This window comes from Momordica charantia, assembly GCF_013281855.1.
Source record: "Momordica charantia cultivar OHB3-1 chromosome 8 unlocalized genomic scaffold, Mcharantia_2.0 BLBB01000008.1, whole genome shotgun sequence".
In the NCBI taxonomy this organism is placed as follows: domain Eukaryota; kingdom Viridiplantae; phylum Streptophyta; class Magnoliopsida; order Cucurbitales; family Cucurbitaceae; genus Momordica; species Momordica charantia.
Genome location: NW_028275166.1, coordinates 2,715,598 through 2,740,616, shown reverse-complemented (window position 1 = coordinate 2,740,616; position 25,019 = coordinate 2,715,598). Strand labels below are relative to the sequence as shown.

Sequence of the window (25,019 nt, the reverse complement as noted above, 5' to 3'; positions counted from 1 at the left end):
CTCCAATCTAGAAATTCAGCAAATGAAAGTACTGAGAATATAAAAGAAAAAGGTGTACAAGATGAGAGGATTTCATTCACAGATAAGACTGAGTTTCTGATTTTAAAGCCAATGGCTGGCCTGTGCTTATTAAGTAGGGTTTTAATAGAACAGAATTTGCTATGTACAATAAATCTTGGGTGGGGGGAGAAGATTGATCCTCCTCCATTTTCCTTTTTTTTTTTTTTCTTTTTTCATTTTTCTGGACACAATCAAACGAATTATGAAGGCAAAGCTGAAGCAGGTTCCTCCACAGATGCTTTGCAAATGGGGCACCAGTTCTTCAGCCGCAGCCACTGTTGTATGCACCCTTCATGGTAAGTATGCTCACACTGCAGCGTCCCGACTTCATCTCCATTCGAGTATTCTTCCTGCAACAAGGAAAAAAAGTCAAACCCCTTGTTACTTAAACTGATTGAGGTGCGGATCTCAGATCGAATATTTGAATGATCAAGAAACTCAGGTAGTTTAAATATGGTTATAGTACTTGAATTTTTTGTCATTTTCTATTTTGGTTCCTATTCCTTCATCTTCTCTTAAACTACGTCTCTAATCTTTCCCATAAAAGTGATACCTTGATTTAATACATAGATAATAAATTGTGTAATGTGGTAAACTCAAAAAAGTTTTTATGGTAACGACCAAAACTAGAGTTTGATGAAAGCTGAAGGATTAAAATTGACATGTAGAAAGACGAAAAACGAGTAAAGTTTTACCAAAAGTGATGTTCAAAAGTTCACGGACTGAAAAGAAAACGAGTATACATTTAGGTCCCAGAAAGATATTACGACCAAAATTCAATTAAATCGAAGATGTCTGGTAACTAATAGCCAGAGATGTTGGTAAATGCATGCAAATCCTGACACTATGGTAACCTATAATACAACAGGATAACAAATCAGTTCCTTGAGTTCAGGTCTTTTAGCAGCCTCATCAAGTCCATTCTCAAAACTAAGCTTATAATAAATAATGGCTGATTAGTGGCTGTTTTACCCTTTTGGATTCTAACTTTATAGTATAACCAGAGGTTCAGAACAAACAGCTGGTATAAACAGACCTGGCATATACAACATTTGACGCCATCCTCGTACTCGCTGCTGCCCTCGCTACTGCCTGCAGATGTATTCTCTGCATGTCTAGACTGATATGTGCTTCTATTCAAGCACTGTGACAATGCTTCCTCGGTAACCGCTGTACTCACGCTTCCCATTCTCTCTTCTAGAGCTAGTAATTCCTGTCATAAGCACAACATAGTAGATAAGTAAAAATACGAGAACAACCGACACAGCATATGGGGAGGAGTGTAATAGTCGATGCTAAAATGCAACTCCCCCAAGGACAATTGAATGAATTGTTTGGGTAACAAAAGAAATGGTCCACAATAACATCAAAAAGGCAGGACAGAGGATGTACATTTGGATATATTAGATATAAAGGGAGCACAGTATTTCCAAAGAAGATATCAAACCTCATATGACATGTTATCAATATCCAGCCTCATGTCTCTATGCTGATCATAGAAGTTTAAGCCACTAAGGAAAAGGTTGGTCTCTAAAAGAATTACTTGCTGCAGGGCAAATTAAATGTTAGCTCAACATGTAGTGACTTAATAACTTATGGTTAAATCACAAAGTTTGGTCCTTGAAATTTCAAGTTGTTTCTAATAGGTTTCTAAATAAATTTTAAAAGGTGCTAAGAAGTCTCTAAACTTTAAATATTGTGTCTAATAGGTCCCTCAACTTTCATTTTAGGCCTATTTGATACGAAATTCAAAATTCAAAATCCTGTTAAGCACAATTGAAAAGGTTCAAGAACCTGTTAAAATAAAAGGACAACTCACGAAGCTCAAGGACTAAATTTGTAAATTAACCCTAGATTAATAAAGATAAAACCAAGGAACTACCTACCTCATAAGTTAGCTCTTCTTCATGTTCAATCCTTTCAAGAGCCAACAATACCTTAAAAAAGCAGATGCAAATTTTTTAAAATTAACTAGACTGAGAAAATGAAGTGTTCTTTCGATTTATCTTCACAAAATAGATGGAATTATGATATGGAAATGTACCTCTGCAATACCATAGTGTCGAAAGCTATCTCGAGTTGCTAAAGTGCGTGCCAATCCAATTTCTGCAGGACTAGCAGGTCTATTACCAAGTATATTCTCATTGATGCTATCTGATCGTCTGTAAGAAATTGGGTGATCTGAAATCAAATCTGTAGAGACTTCATGCGCATTACTATCTATTGAGCTGTCGGGTTGATGAACATGAGGCACCTGAGAGATCATGGACCGTGACTCTTGCAACGATGTACTGTTTCTGTCGGGTCTGTTGCCATGCGATCTTGCTCTTGACATCCCGTTGATTGATGCCCTAGATCGACCTGCAATGCCATTTTCCCTGGGAGAAGTTCCATTTTTGGCTCCTCTTGAATCAGATATTGAAACGCCATAACCAGAGCTCGTAATCCTTCTTTCTGAGGATGATCCATTCATCTTCTTTCCTCCCGTAGAGCTACTTTCTGCTTCAGAATTCCTTTTTTTGGCTGTATCCTTCCGTTTACTAAGATTTGGATCTGATGAAGAACAACCTGATGAGATGACATCAGATATTGAATTACATCTGAAATTTCTCAAGGTATGCCTACCTGCACCACCACGTGACGTCTGGCGAGAACTTTTAGGCCCCGTCACCACAGAAGAACCTGCTGCAGTATCCTTACTACGCGTTCCAGATCTCCGATTGAAATCCCTTCGCCCTCTAGTGTTAGATGCAGCGTTGGAGCTTCCTGGTTCCATTGTGTCATCTGCAGAGTCGGAACTTTTAAAACCGACATGAAGCCCTGTTCGTATCCTTTCATTTGACGGGACAACTTGTGAAATCTCTGGCTCATCCTGGGTGCTACTAGTTTCTGAAGAGTCTGTTTCTAACTGGGTGGACAGTTTTCTCCGAGTTTCAGCTACAGATTTCTTGGAACCGCGAACAGCATAGTAAGTCCTAGAGGAACTTCCGACAACTTCTTTGCCACTTGAATTGGTTCGAAAAGACTGCAATGGAGATTTAAGTTTCTCTGAATAACTACTCCGAGTGCCCTTTGGGGAGTTTAGTCTGCCACTGCAACCAATTCGGCTACAATATTTACCATCTTGGTCTCTGTTATTTGCAGTATCTCTCAAAATCGCACCGGGTCCCCTTCTGGATACGTATCCATCAGCAGCTCTTTTACTAGGATATTCTTCCATGTATGATAAATTGTAGACACTTCGACTCTGCAACAACCAGCTCCTGAGTGAGAATTTGAAACCTTTTACAAAGTCATGCAGTCAACTCGGGAAACAAAGTGGATGTAGTTTGTACAAACCAGTGGAGGCCACAGCCCAATTTTCAAATAGTAGCATCTAATTTAAATATGATAAATAATAATTTATTGAAACTCACAGGCTGAGGCAAAATCAGAGATGAAGATCAATATACTCATTATCCACAACATGAATAATGGAAATCCAAAATAGTAATTCCAGAAAAGGATATCAATTAATTCTAGTCCTAGTTCATGGTTTAATATAATATAAATATACCAACCAGCTAGCTGAAAATAAGCACCAGAATCATGCAGCATTTAAATTGCAAATATTTAATAACTTTAAATTATAAACCCACAAGGCTAAAGCTGCAGAGTTATCCGATAGCAGCATCAGATCAATCCGGGAAGGCCATATTTAATAACTTTGACGGAAAAAATCAAAGTCTATTTCTAAATTAACGAGTACTAAACTCAAAACAAAAATAAGCATCTAATAGGTATTGTTTCTCATACCAAAATACTGCTTAGCTCTTCATTGTTTTGAGCCTGGCCAGAAATCAAAGCTGCAACTATGACGGGATTGGGTAACACTAAAATAATCTTATCATCTTTAAAATATAACCAAAACCATCCTAGAAAGTAAATCAGTCTGGCGAATCTCGAGTCTCATTCATCACCTAACTCTCAGATATAAAGATATTATCCCACTATGTTTCTCTCCTGAAGAACTAAAGTCTATAACAAATGCATCCATGGCAGTGAAACAGACCAATCTTATATAATGATGGAAGAAGCAACATAATTAGAAAGATGGTCCATAACACAGAGAAGCACTTGTTTGGGTATAAACACAAATAAATAATTTCCACTTCCAATTTAAATAATTATGATTACGGCCTATTTAAATAAGAAGTTGATCAGCATAATCCAAATAAAGGAACAAAAACCATAAGAATTTGGTTAAGTCAAAATAAAAAAAGGAAAATCAAAACAAGTGAAAAAGGTAAAGGAATCTATGTGTCAGATGGTCGAAATCCATCCCCACAAAAAGTGAAGTCTATCATTTTTTTTTTTCCAGGAGAAAGCCATTCTTCATTGTTCTTCACAAAAGGCTCACTCCATATTTATAAAACAAAATAGCTCCGTGATTTAAGGCCTAAAAAGTTCAATAACCGGAAAAAACCATCCCAAAAAAGGGAAAACCAACAATAGCTTTTAGCTTTATTTTACACCCCACGAAATTTTTCTTGAAAAAGCAACGAACAAAGGGGGAAAAATAGCAGAGTGACTGCCAATCCAATATTGATTGATTATACAAGATCAGAATTAAGTAGACGAAAACAGAGAATCAAATTCACATCAATCGAACGTAATCCCAGAAATCAATCGAAGTTACAAACAAACCCCAGAATTCAAAAGGGCAAAAGAAGCAATACAAGAACGAAACATAACATCATCTACCTCGTTTCCCCGTGTTGCTAAGAACGATCAAAGAGAGAAGAAGTGGAAGCTTAGAAGTATATTGAGAAAGCGAGCGAGGAAAGGCTTTGATTTCAGAGAGAGATTGAGATGAAAAAGGGGGGGAAGGGGCAAAAACGTGTATGAATGATCCGAGGACGAGAGCTTGTCGATTTGCAATCCCAATATCAAGTATAATTCTTTCGAAAAAAGGGAAACGGAAAAAGAGGAGAAGAGAGAGAGAAAACGGGGGCGTACCGAAAAACTCTATAGTGGTGCCGTCCAAATAGCAATAAAAATAAAAAATAAGGGATTCGGTGAAATATGGGCCGTTGGATTGAGAGTCAACGATCAATGGCTGTGGATGACTGCACGTCATCTTCAAAGAGGCTCCATTTTTGTGGACTGGAAGGAACAGAGAAGCTCTGCCCCACCTCACCAGCTGACCCGCCTACCCTCAAATTTTCCTTCCACTGATTTCTTTTTCTTTTTTTTTTTTTTTGAAACTTTTTGGGTGGCTTTTAGCCTCTTATCTAATCCCCTTCTTTATTTTATTCTTAGGGGTTTTTTTTTTTAATTTCCTTTCCTTTCCTTTTCAGGGTTTTTTTTAATTAAAAAATATATATTTTCTCTTGTTTATTCCCCTTCTACAAAGTTATTTCGATAATCCCAACATTTTATTTTAATATCAATTACTTGATTTCGATTTCAACTTAATTTGAGTAGTTTGATATTAGTGTTTTGTTTAAATGTATTTGGATTTCTTGTTATCAGTGAAATTACTTCACTTGAAATGAGATCAAAGTTGAGTCGTCTGGTTGAATCACCCGATTCGACTATGATCAGACCATTCGACTAGACCTAATTCTGCTCGTCCACGTGCGAATAGATTTTCTCTATAAATAAAAGGCAGTCTTGAGGTACGAGGTGCATTCTTCACAACTCTACTTTTGGCTACTCTCAACTTAACTTTTTAGCCATCTGAGTACGTTGGGTTTAACATCATATTGTGTGCAAATAAATCTCTTGTGTGTAGGTGTTTAGAGCCTTCGACGTCAGAGTCCATATCCAAATCAAGCATTAACAATGTTTTCTCTAATTTGTAATATGAGAAAATAAATCTATATTAAAGAGGAATTTTTTTCCTAATATAATATTACTACTTAATCTTCACTCTAATCTCAATGTCAACTCAACTAACCTAGGAGGGACGTTTTGGTCGCCATTTCTTTGAAAAATATGGTCATTGGTAAATTTATATGTGACTTTGAAATTTTCAAAATGGAATATTTTCTCTGTCTTTTAAGGAATGTCTAAAATAAAATTAAGTGGATAGCTTTCGTAACTAAAAAGTAAAATGAAAATTTTACATGTGGTTAATTGCATGTAACACAAAATTTTAATCATTAGAAAAAATATATATTAGCACGTTGAATAATTTTCTTTCACTCCAAATACATAATTTGATTTAGAGAAAATAGGATGAAAAATATCCTTATTATATTATTTCTTCCTTTTTATAACTTTTTAATTATCTTTTATCTTTTATTTCTCTTATTTATTTGAACTTATATAATCGAAGCAGATATATGTGTTTGAGAGAAAAGAGAGTGAAAGAAAGGCATTGATGTTATTGACATCTAAATTAGAGGCTGAAAAAAAAAAGGATGGAAAGAAATAAAAAGGAAAGTATGTACAATTCCTTGTCTCTTTAACAAAATGTTGGGATGATTACAAAACATTTGGAACCATTCTTTGATTAATAATAATTGTCATTGGTTTTTCTGTGAGAAGGATGCGATGAAGGTTCAAGATTATCGTTTTGGAAGTGTTGGGTCGTTATCTGTGATAAAATGAGAGACACGTTATAATTAAGTAGTTAAATATTGACATAATTTTTAGTTGGGATGACTCGACTTAGCCGTTATCGAAATAGATACCGACTTTAACTTACTCTACCATGCAGTGTATTTATATAATTATGAAATTAATGTGGTGGGCATCAGGTATCAAAAGTGGGATAGCCATTCCAAATTATATAGTAAGTTTGTTTGATTTGTTGTAAAATTTTTCTTTTGAGAATATTTTTAAGTTTTTTTTTAAAGTTAAAAGGTATTGTTATTAATTATCGAATGAGACCCTAATTTTTTAGGTTCGTTTATTAACATTTCTCTTTCTTATTTCTCGTTTCTTTTTTTAATTAAAAAATATAATTGTGTTTAGTAATTGTTTCTTACATTTTTATTTTTTGTTGGAAAAAAAAGTAATAATTTCTTATTTCTGATTCTCTAAAATTTTAAATTAAATATAATTTCATATGAGAATTAAATTTTTAAATTAAATATTTAAAATTTTATATTATATTTATTATGTATTTTATAAGTAACAAGTGATAAAATAATGTTTTAATCTATGTTTTGGGAAAAAATGAAATTGAACCTGCGGAAATAAGAACTTGATTTTGCTGTTTTTAAAATTTTAATATAGAAACATTTTTTTAAAATACGAAAAACAACAACGGTTGTCAAACGTTTATGTTTCTAAAAAAATTAGAATTACATTTCTAATTTCTCACTTTACATTTCAATGATACCTACAATAATACCAACTTTTTTTTTTTGGTATGATTGTTATTAAAGTTGGTTATGGTAAATCATAAATATATGGTGTTTGAACTAATTTAAAATTATTATACGTAAACAAAAGATTGATTAATAAATACCATACACAGGAGGTGTATATACACGAAACCTTGTAAAGCCATAAATGTTGAATGGAAGTTGATGTATGTTTGTCAAAATTTGGTGTAATTTCACATGCCTAACGCGTGTACCATAATTTACCAACCATATGCTTATAATATAATAAAATTATTCAAGCATCATTAGATGTGTATACAACATGAACAATCCACATCATATAATTAAAGTTCCATTTCTAGAGACAGCCTCATCTCAAGATAGAGATACCCCATTCTTTAGTGTGTGTGTGTGTATATATATATATTTAATAAATTCATATTTAATTTTTTTTTCTCCTCTATTTTTCCCTTTAAATTGTAACCATGGAAAAAATTAGAGAGCAACATTTTTTCACTAAACCAATCTGCACTCAGTTTATAAAAAGAGAAATACTCTGTTTTGATAGGAAAAAGTGATGATATATGTTAGTGTTACAAATATAGTGTCACATTTGATTCACACGGAGCATGTGCTCTAGTTTAATATAAATAAGAAAAAAAATTTTTGAGGGTAAAATTAAGTTCAAACATGTGACCTTTCCTTGTTGGGACACGTGTGTTTTGGTCTTAGCTCGAACACGTTGAGGACGAAGAGGAAGGATCGACGTGTGCTCGGGTCTGACTTGGGAAAAATACTGACCTATAGAAATCTGTTGATAGTCGACCGAAATTTCAATTATGCGAGTAGAAGATCTTCTGATCGTTGAAAGAATATTTGCTAAATGATGGTATGGATACCATCACAACAAGGTGCCACTTCCCATGCTCTCCTTATAAGAGGCGGAGTCCTAATTTCTCAAAAGTACGCAATCTCTTCCATTCAATTAAGTTGATCAGCTTGCCCCTAGTTCGAACTAACCACTAACTTAAGTTTCAGAAGAGTATGTGGTCGAGCACTACACCAATATAAAGTTCTATTTGCAGGTTTCCAACTAACCCCACATCATGTCACGCAAGCTAGAATCGCGCATCAACAAAGATACATCTTCTCTATTGGTTCGAAGATCTAACTATATGAATAAGATAACACCTAGGGTAGAATGTATTCAAGCAAAATTACCTTGTTTGCTAATTAAGTCTAAAGCAACAATATCATACCACCGTGATAATAATATAATTAAAGTGGTTCGTTCTTCACGGTATTCCATTTTAGGGAGAGAAGGACCTATTTTTTGAGAGAAATTCCAAAGAGAGAGAATAAGGGCTTGAAGTTAGGTGAAAGGAATATGTGGGACATAGAACAAGCTTGGTAGCATGATTAATAAGTATACATAATAATAAGATGAGAAGAGGAAGAATGAGAGGAAATTTTTGATTAATTGTGATCTCTGTTTGGCTGGAAAGTGGTAATGAATTATTATTAAGATGGCCAAAGTTGTTTCCCACTTTGCTAATTGTGGTCTACTTAAATCTTCATCTTTGAGCTGTCATCTTCTCTATTTTTCTTTTCTACAATTAATGTTTTAATTTAATATAAATTTGACCCACCCATATATATTCTTCTTTATTTCAACATAAAATAAGTTGCCATTAAAGAATTAAAGATGGGTTTAAATAGTATTTTATTCTTTAAATTTGACGCACATCTTCATCTTGTACTTTAAAAAATGTTACATTTTGATTCTTAAATTTTGTATAAAAATTCATCATCTTTCATCCTTGCCCATTAAACATGTGTAAAAATTATATGTGAGACCAATATGAGAACATATGTTTTAATTAAATAACCATGTATTGGGTCTGATATGACATTTCTAAATAATTATCACTTACGTCAAGATGAACTTAACTTGGCAATGATTGTCACATGTCTCTGATCAAAAGGTCATGAATTCAAAATTCTCCACTCCCACTTATTAATACTAAAAAAAAATTCACACCTACTTGTTTAAATTGTAATATTACAAAAAAAAAAAAACAATTGAAACACTATTTTGGTATTTATACTTCGACTTTTGATTCATTTTAGTCTTTGTACTTTCAAAACGTCAGTTTTGGTCTCTATACATTTAAATTTTATTCATTTTAGTCTCTATATTTACAAAAAGCTCATTTTGGTTATCTTTTAAAAAGTGTTTATTTTAGCTCATTTATCATTTTTATCTCACTATTTTGATACAATTTTAGCACAAAGCCCTAACTATTTATTTGAGTAAAGGGATTTTCCCTTACTAGTCAAGTGGTAAGGTAGGGCGTATTCTTTGAAGAAAACAGACTTTAGGAAAGTGGTTCAGGTAGCTCAGCTGGTTAGAGCAAAGGACTGAAAATCCTTGTGTCAGTGGTTCGAATCCACTTCTAAGCAAAGGGTCCAAAGGACACGTAGCCGGGAGCGAGCCGGATTTGGAAATGAAAATGAAAGAGGAAGCAAAAAACAATGTGAGCGCTCCTTCACCTCGTAAACTCGGTAAAGCAGCTTCGCTCCTGCACGAGACGGCTTTTTGGCGAGGAACACTTCATTCACATAATTTTTTGAAATGTAGCCATAAATTGTATTAAAAGGTTTTCATTGGACATACATTTTTTGTTAAAATTTTGCAAATAAGAACAAAAATTGGTCATTTTTTAAAAAAGTACAGAGATTTCGATATTTTGAAAGTACACCAATTAAAATAAACTAAAATATAAAAATTAAAACGAATGTTTTAAAAATACAGAGACAAGATCAGATAGACCAAAATCGCTATTTAAACCTAAAGTTAAAATATATTGGATTTGGACTTGACATGACTTGTGTGAGAGTCTTATGGTTTTGGAAACTTTATCTCAAGTGGCGTATCTTAATCAAACTGTCTAAAAAAATAGGAAAAAAAAAATGGAAAGGATAAGATTGAAACCTAAACCAATTAATACAAAATATCAAATAATTAATCAACAAATTGGAAAAAAATCTCTACATCAAACTTTCTCTTATAGAAGGTGTCACATTAATTCAAATATTGGCATCTTTTTCACCTTGATGTATTGTTTGAATTTTATTTTTTGAGTTGCAATATACTAACATGGTATAAAGTTCACCATATAATATATAATATAGAGAAATTTCTATAAATATATTATACTATTATACTATATAGAGTTTATATTGTTAAATTATTTTTTTAATGAATTTATTTTATTTTATCCGTAACTATAAGGGTACTTTCTACGAGATTTTTAATGTGCAAGGAAACCTATTCATGTAACAGAAGATTAAAACCAAATCGAGCATAGCTCAAGTGGTTAAATCACCTATCTCTGATAAAAAAAACAGAAGATTAAATATTAAGAGTTTACTTTTTAAAGATTAGTTGGTTAATTTTTTAGGATGATGTTCAACAAGTTAGTTAATTTCGTTTTATTTTATTTGTCTTCTTTTTTTTTCAATCTATAAAACTGGTTTTTCCAAGACTACAATTCAAGTAGGACTACAATTTAAATTTAGATTTGCTGATATCTTCAAACAATTAATTTATAAAATTACTTGTTAATTCACGGGTTGTGAGTTTTATTGGTTTTTAAAAGAATGTTTTCATTTGAATAAATTTTATTTATGATAATAGAAAAATCTATAAAACATTTTGAATAAATTGTGTTAAGCGTCAAGGTCTATGAAAATTTTGAAGTCTCAATTTCATGAAAATATGATTAAAAATATCGATAAGATATAAATGTTGATAGATATTTCTGAAAATATTATAAAAATAAAAAATTTATAAAAATATATTTAAATTAACAAACAAGCATTCATCATTTAAAAATGATTAATATTAATGTTAAGTCTATTAGTTAATGTTTTCATATTTTGTTGATATTTTATAATAGTATAAAAATATCGATTTATACCTTATATTGATATAAATTAAAGTGTGCAATTGTAATAAAGTTGTATATGTTCATTGTTCTCCCCGCGCTGCTAAGTATTATGTTGTCTTTTCATATATATATATATATATATATATATATATATATATATATATTGTTGTCTTGAACTTAAAAAACTAAGCAATTGTTAAATTAGCTTAACAATTTAATTTTAATATATATATATATATACAAAAAAAAATAGATTACCAATTTAATTTTTTGGTTTCAACTAAGTTTCAATTTCATTTCCGTATATTTTCAAGGTCTTAATTTGGTTCTTAGCATTTAGTTAAACTTCAAAGTTTTGTTCTTAAACCATTTTCTTCACTTTTTTGTTTTAATTATGTCTAACTTTAATACAGTGAACGGAAAAATTAGTTTATTTCTATGTAAACAAAAAAATATATTATTTTAAATTGTGACATTTGATTAAACTTTCCAGACTTAATTTAACTTAAAATATAATTGATTTAGATCCATCATTTTAGTTGCAATATTTCTAATGTTGGAATTCTTTTCTTAGTTTTTCATCCATGCTTGAACGAGAACTTTAAAAATAAGTGCAGTTAAATGGCATAAGGAGACATGCCATAGCTCGTAAGACTCTCCAACTGAACGTGAACGGGTCAGGAGAAAGGTACAATAAAACTATTTTAGCTTTTTTTTTTTTAATTTTTTTAGTACAACGACGTGTGAGAGGATTCAATCTTATGAAAAATATATGTCTTAGCCAACTGAGTAGTATTGAGATTGACAAATCCAGTTTTAGTTTCTTGCTATTAAATGTTTGCATTTTAATTCGGGACCATCTATTTCTAAATTTGATACTTCACTCGATAAGATGACTTAGAATTTATGCCCACTCAATGCCATACCAAATTTTCTATAGAAGAAAATTCTAAGATAAATCTAGCAATAAGGATCGAAACAAAGTTTGTACATGAAATAAAATAGAAAAGTTTAAACTTTTAAAGTATAAAAGGTAAAAGGAAAATAGAACAAATTATAAAATTTTGGGAGAAAAATGAGATTTATGAGAGGGAAATATGGCACACGGATTCATTCATCCGTGGAAATCAAACAAGTGATAAGTAGTAAGAAAAGAGGGAAAAAAAAAAAGAGAAAAAAGATGGCGGATGACGTGTCGTTTCAGTAAAGCCTCAACCAAAACCAAACCCCAGCAAATTCTGAACGACTTGTCGTAAAGGTTCACATCCAAATTTCGAATCTTTCAAACTAGCAAATATTATATGTATAATATTTTTATCACGATCCACCATAACCAATATTAATCTTTTTTTGAAAAATAATTTTAAGATTTTAAAAATGGTATCTATACCAAAATATCAAAAAGGAGGGTGGTTTGGATTATTATTCCTTTTTTTTTTAATTTAACAATTGCGTGGATGGAAAATTCAACCATCAATTTTATAGATGGTAACAGATGTTTTAGATTTTTATTTATCTTTTCATTGATGAATCTAAATTTTTAAATCTTTTTGGTTAAAAATAGTCCCTGTACTTTAATTAAGTAAGAATTTAGTCTATAAACTTAAGTTTGTAACGATTTAGTCCCTATACTTTTCTTAAAGTAACAATTTAGTCCCTCGATTTTAACTTGTAACGATTTAATCCATGTAGTTTAAAATTTGTAGCAATTTAGTCCCTATCGTAAATTTTTTAATTAAAATTAAGTGTCAAATTTTATCATTTAACAATTAAATATTACTAATTCATAAACATATTTGGTCACTCTTTAGTTTATCAATCTATACATACAAGAAATTTAACAAAAAAAATTCGCGATAAAAACTAAATTGTTATATATTAAAATTCAAAGATTAAATTTTTATCGATTTCAAAGTACAAAGACTAAATCGTTACAAATTAAAGTTTAGAGACTAAATTAATATTTTAACAAAAACACATCAACTAAAAGTGTTTTTCAACCGATCTTTTAAATTACAAACAAGGACAGAATGGATAAGGATCATTTTAACAAGTGCAGTGGAGGAGAAAGAACAAACAAAATTTCTTTTGATTAGATTGAAATGATGGGAAAAGGAAAAATTGGAAGATATTTTCTTATTTTATTTTATTTATTTTAAGGCAGATGAAAACGAAATGAGATGAAGAAAATTGGTACAAGTTGGCAAAAGGTCAAAGAAATAATAAATTATAAAAGAAAGTTTTGATCCAACAGAGTGTGTTTATATATATTATAAATATATTTGAAAGAAAAAAAATATTGAGAGCAATTTCAGATTCAATCAATTCATATCCAAAATGTTTTTATTTATTTATTTATTTTTTTTGCTCTCTCTTACGTGATGGCTACTAACATTGAGGGGAGGCACTGCCATATGGAGAAAATTCGGTTTATATTTAAAGAGAGAGGGAGAGATTTCCTTAAAAAAAAAAAAAGAAAAAAAAAAGAAAAAAGGGTTTAAGCATGGTACTTAGAAGAAGAAAGGGTTTAAGCACGGTACTTAGAAGGAAAAAAAAAAGTCGGAGAGAAGATAGAATTTTAACCTTAGAATTTGACAAGTTGTAAACTTTTTTTAATTTAATCAAATTATACATTTAAGTTTGGATAAACATAGCCAGCTTAAAAAAATGTTGTAATTTTTACCGTTTAATAGATTTTCATTTAAAAAATTATTGAAAAAAAGTATTACCACGTGTCTCTTAATGAATTATAAATCATTTATTCGAAATGAAATTGATAGGATTAAAAAAAGTATATATATATAACCTAGGGCTCAATCTTGGACAGTCTATGGAAACTACCAAGCTCGAGTATGGTAGAGGCACAAAGGAATTTCTGGTGGAGTAGTGAAATGCATAGAGATCGAAAGAACACGAAATGAAATGAAAGGATTAGAAATATATATATATATATATATATATATATATTATAGTTGGATTTTTTGAGTTGAAATTTGTAAGTTTTTGTAAAGACATTGAGTGATTGTTTTTTTACATTAATTAAACTTCATTTGGTAAAAAAACTTGAGTTCCATTAAATTAGTCAGTTTTTTAAAATTTTTATATTATTATTTTTTTAAATTAATGGGTGAATTAACAAAAAATATTGAATGAGACGTAATATGCCACACTTGTCAAAACATAGGGTTCAATTTGATAAGATTGAAAATTTATAACTAAAATTTGATAAAACTGGTCAAGTTTAATAGGAAAAATTGGATGATTTGCAAATTCAATCAAATTAATTGAAACTTTCAAAATGTTAGTGCCGATTAAAAATTAAAACTAATCCCAAGATATGAAAACCGAATGGAAAGTAAGTTGATACCATAGATACTATATCTAAATTGATTATTTAACCCAATGTTCTATTTAGCTTTTTTTTCTTTTTAAACTTTTTAAATTTTCAATTTTAGTCCTCAAACTTTTATTAAATTTCACATTTAGTCTCTAATGCTATGTCTTATTTATCCATATATGATTGTAACCTATTCATCATCTATTTGTCATATATATCAATGGAAATAATGTGAAATTTAATGAAAATTTGAGGATTAAAATTAAAGTTTTAAATATTAAATGACCAAAATAGAACGTGAGTCCAGATGTCCAAATTCGAGTTTATTATGTTAAACATAATGAGCTCTAAGAAAATAAACAAATTTTATTAAAAAAAAAATAAATGAATAACTAGAATCTTGGGGGACCAATCGTTTGTTTTGAAAATTTAATTAAATGTCTTTTTTTTATATATATGGCAATTAAATGTCTACTTCTTTCAGACAAATTATAAATTAAATAACCTTAATTTTCTTTGATGAAAACTTCAAGACGGGACCTGTCTTCATCAAATTGGTAAAACAACAAAAAAAAAATTTATAAAAATTTAAAAACAAATTATTTATCGCTTGTCGTTGATTTTTTTTTTTTTAAATTCCACCAATACCATAGTCGGCAGGATACATTTAGTAATATAATGGCAATGTCACAACCGCATCATTATACCTTTAAAATACTAATTATTATAATTTACATTTTATAAGAAATTATTGTAACGTTAATTAAAAATTAAAACATATAAAAACCTATAGTTTGGGTTATGATAAAATTTTAATGTAATGAAGTTAAAGATTGATGGTTTTTTTGGGTGTTATGTGCAAATAGTTGTCCTTTTTTTCTAAGCAAAATGGAATAATTGTCTACTTTACAATATTTTGTATAAAAGGTCTATATATCTTAGAATCACCAAATATATTAAATTTTTGGGAATTTGTGATGGCTAGCTACAATATTCATCATTAATTAGGGTAACTTTTGAGTTTTGCAAATATGATAAAATATTTGAAATTTGAAATTTTTTATTTATTCCAATTTTACCCTTCTAAATTTTCTGATATATCAATGAAATATCCAATCAGATATATATACTAAATATATCATATATGTTAGCAATACAAGTATATTGTTAGTATATCAACGTTAGTATATTAGTGGTATATATCAAATAAGGTGTATCAGATCAGATATATCATCGTTTCGCCTTTGTGTTCATTGAGGGTATACTGGACTTTTGCTTTCTTTGATTGCGTCTCAAAATTTTGCTATTTTTTCAAAATTGAAAAATAATCGCTACTTTTATAAATTTCTATTACGTGCCTTAATTCTTCATTAAGAGCGAGAGTCGATCAAATTTGGTTGGTTTCTCAAGGTTGAATCTAACCAAAAAGGGACTAAACCTAAAAACCAAAAAAGGACTAAACTCAATCTCTTCCATTTAGTTGCATTCTATATTGAGATGTATTATGCACAAATATGATTGATTTTTAAATTAATTTTATATTTTTCACTTTTTAAAAGTTTATTTTATATTGTATTTATATTCAGAAACTTAGTTGACTTTTAAAATATTCTACTTTAATTTTTATTCTTTGTAAAATATATGTATTTTTTGAATTAAATAATATATTCGAAATTCTTTTAATTGGAGATACATGACTCAACCAATTAAACAATAATCAGATTAAAATATTTTATTATAATCTCTAAACTCTTTTTTAGTACTACTCAATCTTGGTGCATCTATTTTTACTCAGAAACAAAATTATTCACGTGATGTCATATAAAATTCTTATTAAAAACGACAAAAAAACCCCAAACAAAAATAAGAGGGTTTATAGACTCTAAGATAAGATTTAAACCCATAGTCGTTTTGACATAGTTTGATCTAATAGAAATTTGATTGGTTCGGTTCGTAGCAATGAATAGAAACGAACCGAACCGACCAAGTTTTGGAGGTTAATTAGGAGAAGTATGGCATAGTTGGGTTGTTTGTCCTAAAAAGCAGGATGAAGAAGAGGCCGAGGTCAAATCTGTGGTGTTGTGTTTGAAAAAGTCAACCATTGGAATGGTTGGCTTTAATATGGGGCTGTTTTCTTCATAACAAAAAGAAAAAAAAAAAAAAGAGAAAAAAAAAGAAGAAGAAGAAAAAGGAAAAAGAAGAAAAAAAGGATCGAGTTGAGAGGAATTGGCGCACCTCCATCAAACAAAAACTGAAGAAGAAACAAAGAAAGAGAAGAAGAAACGAAGAAACAAAGGAAGAAGAAGAAGAAGAACACAACAACAAAACTCTTTAAACTTCTTCTCTCTTTCAAACTGATTCTTTGCCCTTTATTCTTCTTCTTCTTCCTCCCATTTCTTCACTCCATGATTTAATTTCCTTCCTTCTTTCCTCAAGGTACGTTGCTCGATCCTTTGCGATCTTTCCGTTGAAATGTTTTCTCAAATCTCGATTGCGACTCTTTCATACGGTAAAGTATCTATATTATAATGTGATGCACTAGACACTCTGATATAGGATTGAGAAGTTTGGATTTATGTAGTATATATATGTATTGATTTGTGCACAAGAACCGGTTGTTAAAGACCCGTTGGTAACATTCTCGTTTCTTGTTTCTATTTTTTGAAAAAAAGAATTGCATAGATCCTGACATCTGTGGATTCAAGAATGACAAAATAAGATCTTTATTTATGTTGGAAGAAATTGAAAACGGAAACAAGAAACAAGAAACTTGTTTATGTTGTTTTCAAAATTTATATACCAGGTTGAGAATGTTGCTAAAATCATGAGAAATAATAAACATAAATAGTTATCAAATGATTAATTTTTTTTAATAAAATTTGAAACTAGAAACTAGAAACGAGAATGTTATCAAATCAACCTCGAGAATCATGTGTAATTTGTATTCGATGGGTGAGTTTATGATTTGTAAACGTTGATATGAAACTGTGTGGCAGACTCAATAGAAATTACAAGTTTATGCCACAATTTTCTTCCTCTATTTTTTCCCCTCATGAATATGTAGATGAAGAAATATTTATATGTTTTTCTTTTTCCATTCTAATGAGTCCTCAAAATGGAACTTTGGAAATGATGTGTAATCTATATGAAATTATTGTGTTGTTTTATTTTGTTTTATTTATAATTATATTATCATTAATTTACAGTTTTGAGTTATGGTTAGAGATGTAATTAAGCGTTTAGATTCTTGAGTTTTTCCCTTATAAAAAGAGAAAATTGCAAATTAATCCAATACCAAAGTTGATGAATCGTGCAACCTCAATCATATTTATATTTAATTTTAAGAGTGAGTTCATAATGACTTTTAAAAGGGCAAGAATATTTCCACTTAACAAATATTTTTCTCAAAATTATCTCAAACTCACCCTAACTATGGTTTTGATTTACGAATTTTTATCTTCTCATTTTTGTTATCGAACATTTAAAACCTACACTAGCAATTTCGTTCTAGTAATTTGTTTTAAATTTTTGTTTTCCTCTTCATAATTCCCATTTGAAGAGTGATTTTGAAAATTCTAATTATACTAAAAGTGTTTTCACTTGAAAGTATTTTTCTCCTCAAACTCAGCCAAGTACGATTTTGGTCTACGAACTTTTATCTTCTCATTTTGATTATCGAACATTTAAGATCTGAGTTATCTGTTTTAATTATTTTTTTCCCTGTTCATGATCCTTGTTGAAATGCAGGTAATGCTAGAATTTTCAAAGCCAAGCAGCTGAATGGCAACAAGTAGAGCAAGTTTTGGGAAGGAAAGGAGGATCACTGCTCCAACTTCTCTCACCATTCCTAATTATTCAACCAAAAGAACTCCAAAATCATCTCCCAGAAGCCAACAAACTGATCACAAACTAGCTTATTCTTCTTCTTTTTCTTCTTCTTCTTCTTCTTCCTCAACTTCTTCCAAACTAACCTCCTCTTCTTCTTCTCCTTCGCTCTCGATGCTCTCCGAGAAGCACGTTCCAAACTATCTCAAGTCCACAGCCAGCTCCCGCCACGACCATGGCAGCTTCAAGACGGTCAAGAAGTTTGTCGCCCCTGCACCGATACCAGAGGGCAAGGCGAGCCTGAATAGAAGAAGATCTTTCGACAAACCACCCCCGACCGCACCGCGTCTGGATAAGCCGTTTCGGTCACCTGGACCGAGGAGTAGGGCCACTCATGTTCCCGTCCGGTCTTCCTCCTTCGGGTCCAAACCCGCCCCCACCTTTCCCAGCTCTGCAAAGCCTGGCCACTTGGAGAGATCATCATCTTCCAAAACCTCACCCAAGGTCGAGCCTAGCTATTTGGAGAGATCATCATCTGCCAAAACCTCATCCAAGGTTGAGCCAAGCCATTTGGAGAGGTCATCATCTTCCAAATCCTCATCCAAGGTTGAGCCTAGCCATTTGGAGAGATCATCATCTGCCAAAACCTCATCCAAGGTTGAGCCAAGCCATTTGGAGAGATCATCATCTTCCAAATCCTCATCCAAGGTTGAGCCTAGCCATTTGGAGAGATCATCATCTTCCAAATCCTCATCCAAGGTGGGTGGGAAACCGCAGCAGCCAGTTCAGAATTTGAGAAGTGGTAGTAATGCAATTGCAAAGAAAAGCTTGAGGAGAGAATCTAGCAATGCTGGCTCTGCCTTGGCAGAAATAGTTCCCAAGGCTAAGAATATTGCCGTTGAACAAGCAGTTCATAGTCCTTCTTTCGTTCTCGGTGTCAACGAGGAGGAATTGAAGAAGATCGAGTGCGAACTCGATCCTTATCTTCCTGATCCAATGCCTGAATTAGATAAAGAAATCAGAACTGATCATGTGGAAAAAAAGGTGGATGTTTTGGATAAAGAAGAAGCTGATGCAAAACATGAGGCTGAGAAGCAGCCTATACAAGACACAGAGATCTCCAAAGCTGACACTGAAACTCCATCGCCCATAGAGGTGGAAGCGAAATTGTTAATCCAGGAAGAATCGAATCGAGAACGAACGGAAGGTGTAGGAGAGGAAGAAGTCAAAGATGAGGAGAAACCAGAGATAATAACACAAGAAAAAGAGGTAGATAAGGATGAAGAGAAAAGCGAGATCAGTCCTACTCAGGAAGGAATCGTCGTTTTAGATCAGAAAGAAGTAGAAGATGGGGAGAATTGCAAGGAAGAGGCTGAAGTGACCGAGAAGGTGGCAGCAGCGGAGAAAGAGGGCGAAGCAGTGGCCGAGAAGCTGGCAGTGATGGGAGCGAAACAACGACAAGGAAGCGGGAGGAAGGAGTCTCCGGCAATGTACAATGATGTAATAGAGGAGACAGCAAGTAAGCTATTGGAGAAGAGGCAGAACAAGGTAAAAGCATTGGCTGGGGCATTTCAGACAGTCATTGACTATGAATCTTCATCCAAATGATTCATAAAATGCCTCCCATTTTCACACTCTCCATTCATCAATTTACCAAAAAAAAAAAAAAAAACCCATTATGGAGAATTTAACTCAAATTTGTAGAGTTTGAGGTTTTCGTTCTTTCTATTTTTGCTTCTTGGTGGTTGGTGGGTTTCAAAAGGGATTGATGCATCCATTTCTGAGTTTCTTATCTTAAATGTATAATAAAATGACACAATTTGGGAGAGAAGATTGTATCAGTTTGTTGGTTTTTTTTCTTTTTCTTTTTCCTTTTCTCTATTCAATCTGTTGAATTTGTTGTATTTAATTTCACTATTTGAAGCAGGTTGTATAAATGTGAGGATAGTATGATTTTTACTGGCTGTTTCAGCACAGGCTACTATTGTAATTATCATATACATGCTAATATCAATAAGAATTCAGAACTCAAACACTATCTGAAATTTCAATTATCTAAAAGATAAAAGATAAAAGGTAATTTTTTTTAACCTTTTACCTTTTAGGTAAATTCAATCTTAAAGTTTTATCTTTAATTGAACCATGAAGTGAAACCTATGAAATCAATATCTTAATTGGTCGAATGGCCGAGCAAGGGTATCCTTGTGGGTGTTAAATTTGTTTGTTGTTTATTTCGCTGGATTTAAGCATTTTGATGTTGAATTTGAGAGACAGAAAGAAAAAGGGGTTTCTTCGTCTTTTCCTACTTTCACCTTCTATTATGAAGAGATTTGAGACAGTTAAAAAAGTGAAAGGGAGCGTCCAGCAAGTTCGAGAACTCTGCGAGACCACATGATTGATCCATTAATTGTCTACTATACCTCAACTCACCATTTCATATTTTCGTATCAACTTCTTCTACCAATACCGCAGTGGAAGCACCTGCAATCGTCCCTGCCGTTGTAAAATAAGAGCACCTAACTTTGCTCATTCACTAAGATTTGATTCTATGTCCAAACATCACATGCCAGGTTTGATCACCATCATAGGTAATATCGGTAAAATGGATATTTCTAGAAAGATTATAAAGATTAAAATTTCTAACCAATATTTAAATTAAAAAATAGACATCTCACCCTTTTTGAATAAGTTGAAAATTATTAATATAAATATTAGGTACACATTAGTGTTATTTTGTTGATATTTTTTATATTTTGTCAATTCGTTTACAATATTATAAAATATCGATTTACCCATCGTATTGACGTTGAACAAATCCATAGACATGTGAAAACGTCGACAAAAATTTAATACCCTTGCTGCAAAAACTGCATTAGGCGATTCAAATTTCATGGTGAATACAATACAATACCAATCATCTTATTTCATGATCTAATATTTAGTAAGTTATAATTTACACCCAAGAGAACCCATTATGTGCATTGTCAAAATCTGACTAATAATTGAATAATGTTTTTAGATATAAAAAAGAAGAAGAATAATGTTTTCAAAAAATAGAGTACGAAAACAATATATATACACACACACATACAATTTTATCTTTAAGAAAAAAAAAAGGAAAACAAAAGCTATTAAACAACTAACAAACACATTAAATTAAAAATAAACACAACCTCGTATTACTTTTGGAATACTGGTTACAAAACACCTCCAAAATTAATTCTAAAAAAATAATTACAGAATTCGATCCCTTTAGTTTTTAATAAAAAAATAAACAATTGATTTTAAATTAAATTAAAATTTATAATGTGAATAAAATTTACTGGTTTCGTGGGGTGGTCAATTAGAGTTGGTTCGATTTCTTGACAAAAAAAATATTAATTTCAACATTAATTTTTAAAGACTTACTTAAATCAATAGGTCAGATTCGAGAGGAAAAAAAAAACCCACAAAAACCGAATATTGAACCAAACCACTCACCACCCTATAATCTCATTCCACCCTCTTTAGAGTATTTAAATTTCTATCAACATTTTGACATTCCGACACTAAAAAATATCAAAAAAATATCACTAATATGAGCATAATTTTAATATTAATAACTTTTAACCTATTTAAAAAAGATTTAAAGTTTTATTAATTAATTTAATTTTTAGAAAAATAACTATCAACTGTTGATGTTTTCGTAAAATTGAAACATCACGTCATCAAGGTTTATTAAATTTTGTCTCCCCTACCTAATACTCGTACCCGTCAAAGGTTACCAGAGCAAGTGGGAAGGAAGAATAAATTGGGAAGCCGAAAGGTATTGAAACTTTCTCCTCTCTCTCAATTTTCATCTCTTTTCCTTGTTTCGAGAGTGGGTCAGAATCTTCTGGATACGCGTTTCTTCTCCGGAAGCCATAGGCATAGGCCAAAGAAAAATCTCAAACTCAGGTTCCTTGAAACTTCCTTCTCTCTCTCTCTATAAATCCATCCCTCCCATCCTACTTTTGATCCAAACCCCAAAAACAAACAAACAAAAAAAGAATCCCACAGCCAGAAGAAAGCGAGAAGAGAAGAGAAAGAAGATGTGTTTGGTGTTTGTTTGCGACGAGAACCAGAGGGTGCTGTCGAGGCAGCCAGCTCCAGGGGCTTGCCCCTTCTGTGGAGGCATGGTCCAGGCCACCGACATTCAAACCCAGTGGAGCTTCTGTTTCCTCCCTCTCTACTGGAAAACCAAACGAAAGTTATATTGCAGCATCTGCACCAGAGAATTGGTTGTCCAGTAGAATCATCTAACTCTATTATCTTTCTTACAGTTTTGTTTTCTGTTTTATGTTCGTTTTTTGTAATTTTTTTTTATCAGGGTTTGTGTAAAATCTACCAGAGTATACACTGTCTTAGAAATAGATATGTACCTCGATTGCCCAAAAATACCTTTCTTCTCCCTTGTGTCTTTTATGATTATGAATTGTGTCGCATGATCTCTCTGCAGAAGTAGTTTGTAATTCTGCAAGTCTTCATAACGTAGAATTTTCATATTTAGCATGAATTAGAAGAAGGGCATAAAGAAGTCAGCAATTCTTTTGAATTCGAATTGTTCAAGAAGCCGTTCTTCTCTCCCACTATTTTCCTTTTTGGGTGGGAGAGAGGGGTTTGTAAAGGAAATTACGTATCAACTCTTAAAAATTCTAGATTTCATCACTTACAGAGTTTCAGCTTTTTAAAAAATGCTGATACTAGAGATTTGGGGTAGGGCTTTGTGGCAAGGCATGTTGGAATGTTCTCGGGTTGTTCGATCCACAGTTTATGGGCGATTGAATTTGCTTTGAGTTTCTCTGACAAGTTAACGATCTGGGTTTCTCCTTTCACCTCGACAGTAATCTACATATGGAAAAAGTGAAATACAATCAGCTTCTTAAAACCCACCTTCAGGCATCAAAAAGTCCAGTATGGCTTAATAGATCAACGGAAGTATGCCAGTTAATTCAACAAAGTTGCACAAGATATTAATCTGATACGCAAGGAATTTGCCAATAAACAAGAGGTTTGGCAGTTCAATCGTTTAACAAAAATGCGAATGAAGAGGAATGCATTTTAACCATGAAAATGATTGAAGACCACATAAAACTAAAAGAAAATGTACAAGCAGAAATATGAGATAAATGAGCTCTCCTTGACCTCCGATTATAATGTAGATACTGGAAGGATACAATTGTGGAATTAAGGTGGAAAATCAGAACACAGTTTAATAATTCTTCACATGGAAAACAACGCGAACAGAAATAAGAATAGGCTTTCCAATCAACCATTGTTCTTCCGAAATGTTCAAACACCTGACGGAAGAAAGATCGAAAACTACAAATAAAATGTACTTCCCAGCACTGAATAAATCAACCAGCGACCACAGCATAAAACTTCCAAATTGCTCAGAATATCTCAACTGTCAGACCGACTAAATAGAGCACCGAGAAACCAAATATTCGGCACATCAACATACAAAGATAGTAGCCACGAACCCATACTACATTGTTCGAGGTGCTTTACTTGAAAATCAAAAACAAAAATGGAGTTAAAAGCTTGACTTACCTTGTGCATAGAATCGATGTTACCAGGACTACAGTACTCAGAAGTGTGGGAATCGTCCTTGTTCAACCAAATGGCGGAGACTGAAGCATGGCATCCTTGAGTTACGACGCTTCCGAGCGGCCACGAGTCGATCAGATCTCTCCGGAGCACCACGTACTGAACCAAAACATCGGCGGTCTCCTCCTTGGCTCGTTCCTCCGCCTTCGCTCCGCCGTCGTCCGTTGGAGGAACGGAATTACTTTCAACGGATTCACTCATCGAGACCGAGCTAAATAACCTGGAATTTCCGTTCCGATAGCGAAGAGGGAGTGAAGAAGATGGCGAAGCCCTAATCCTTGAACAGAGCCTGCAGAAATTGGGGATGGAGAATGAGAATGCTGAAACTACAGATGTCATGATATCGTTACCCACAAAGGCATGTGAAACCGTGCTACCGAACCTTGAGATTTCAAGGGAAGCCGTCCGTCCAGCATTTCTAATGGGCCTTTTGGGCCTGAAGGTTGGGCCCACCATATTTTAGCTTCTTTTTTTTTTTTTTAGGATTTTATGATATTGTACAATAAGATTTGTTTAATTGAATATAATTAAATAATGAAGCTTAGCTGGCATTGTTTTCCAAATAATAAATATGAGAACTTAGTCTTTGTACATCAATATTAAATGAACTGTTAACTGTTAGGTAGATAACTTTTTACGGAAGGAAGGTAGTTTATATAACTTCAAATTTTCATGCATTTATATTTGTTGTATTAAAAAAATTAAACGTATAATTTAAATATAAGTTTTTAAATAATTTGTTCTTGAAATTTGAAATTTTGATTTCTAAGATAAGTTACTAATGCAATTGATTGAGTTATATTTGGATTTTTTTTAACTTGTATCTCATTAATTAAGAAGACCAAAAGAAATAAATTAATCAAGTGGTGTTGTAGTAGGGTAGAAGAAGCTAGACTG

At 32.0% G+C, this 25,019-nt stretch overlaps 4 protein-coding genes and 1 non-coding gene across 12 annotated transcripts; 3 read left to right on the top strand and 2 right to left on the bottom strand.

The window, feature by feature from the left end:
- Positions 1-53: 53 nt before the first annotated feature.
- LOC111004854 (uncharacterized) lies at positions 54-5,076 on the bottom strand. 7 transcript variants are annotated; one of them, XM_088127492.1, is made up of 7 exons: positions 4,804-5,073; positions 2,686-3,342; positions 2,105-2,613; positions 1,947-1,997; positions 1,508-1,606; positions 1,097-1,273; positions 54-410 (listed from the first exon to the last, which is right to left on the bottom strand). In XM_088127492.1, the coding sequence occupies exons 2-7, from the start codon at positions 3,278-3,280 to the stop codon at positions 261-263; spliced, it is 1,581 nt and encodes a 526-aa protein (XP_087983618.1). In that variant the 5' UTR covers positions 3,281-3,342; positions 4,804-5,073; the 3' UTR covers positions 54-260. The 7 variants fall into 7 exon arrangements, with proteins under 7 accessions (XP_087983618.1, XP_022131772.1, XP_022131770.1 ...); XM_022276080.2 differs by having other exon boundaries at positions 2,105-3,342; positions 4,804-5,074; XM_022276078.2 differs by having other exon boundaries at positions 2,105-3,307; positions 4,804-4,946.
- A 4,692-nt stretch (positions 5,077-9,768) lies between these two features.
- TRNAF-GAA (transfer RNA phenylalanine (anticodon GAA)) lies at positions 9,769-9,842 on the top strand. The gene has a single exon. It is a non-coding gene; the product is annotated as a tRNA-Phe (tRNA).
- Positions 9,843-16,786: 6,944 nt separating this feature from the next.
- Positions 16,787-20,453, top strand: LOC111004674 (calmodulin-binding protein-like protein). The gene is made up of 2 exons (XM_022275785.2): positions 16,787-17,105; positions 18,417-20,453. Exon 2 carries the CDS (start codon positions 18,450-18,452, stop codon positions 20,100-20,102), a length of 1,653 nt encoding a protein of 550 aa, XP_022131477.1. The 5' UTR covers positions 16,787-17,105; positions 18,417-18,449; the 3' UTR covers positions 20,103-20,453.
- A 1,823-nt stretch (positions 20,454-22,276) lies between these two features.
- LOC111005173 (methionyl-tRNA synthetase) lies at positions 22,277-22,923 on the top strand. Its single transcript, XM_022276586.2, has one exon. It carries the CDS (start codon positions 22,565-22,567, stop codon positions 22,763-22,765), a length of 201 nt encoding a protein of 66 aa, XP_022132278.1. The 5' UTR covers positions 22,277-22,564; the 3' UTR covers positions 22,766-22,923.
- Positions 22,810-24,481, bottom strand: LOC111005172 (Peptidyl-tRNA hydrolase II (PTH2) family protein). Of its 2 annotated transcripts, XM_088127571.1 has the most exons (3): positions 24,066-24,481; positions 23,186-23,360; positions 22,810-22,994 (listed from the first exon to the last, which is right to left on the bottom strand). In XM_088127571.1, the coding sequence occupies exons 1-3, from the start codon at positions 24,459-24,461 to the stop codon at positions 22,810-22,812; spliced, it is 756 nt and encodes a 251-aa protein (XP_087983697.1). In that variant the 5' UTR covers positions 24,462-24,481. The 2 variants fall into 2 exon arrangements, with proteins under 2 accessions (XP_087983697.1, XP_022132277.2); XM_022276585.2 differs by lacking the exon at positions 22,810-22,994 and having other exon boundaries at positions 23,043-23,360; positions 24,066-24,479.
- Positions 24,482-25,019: the final 538 nt, after the last annotated feature.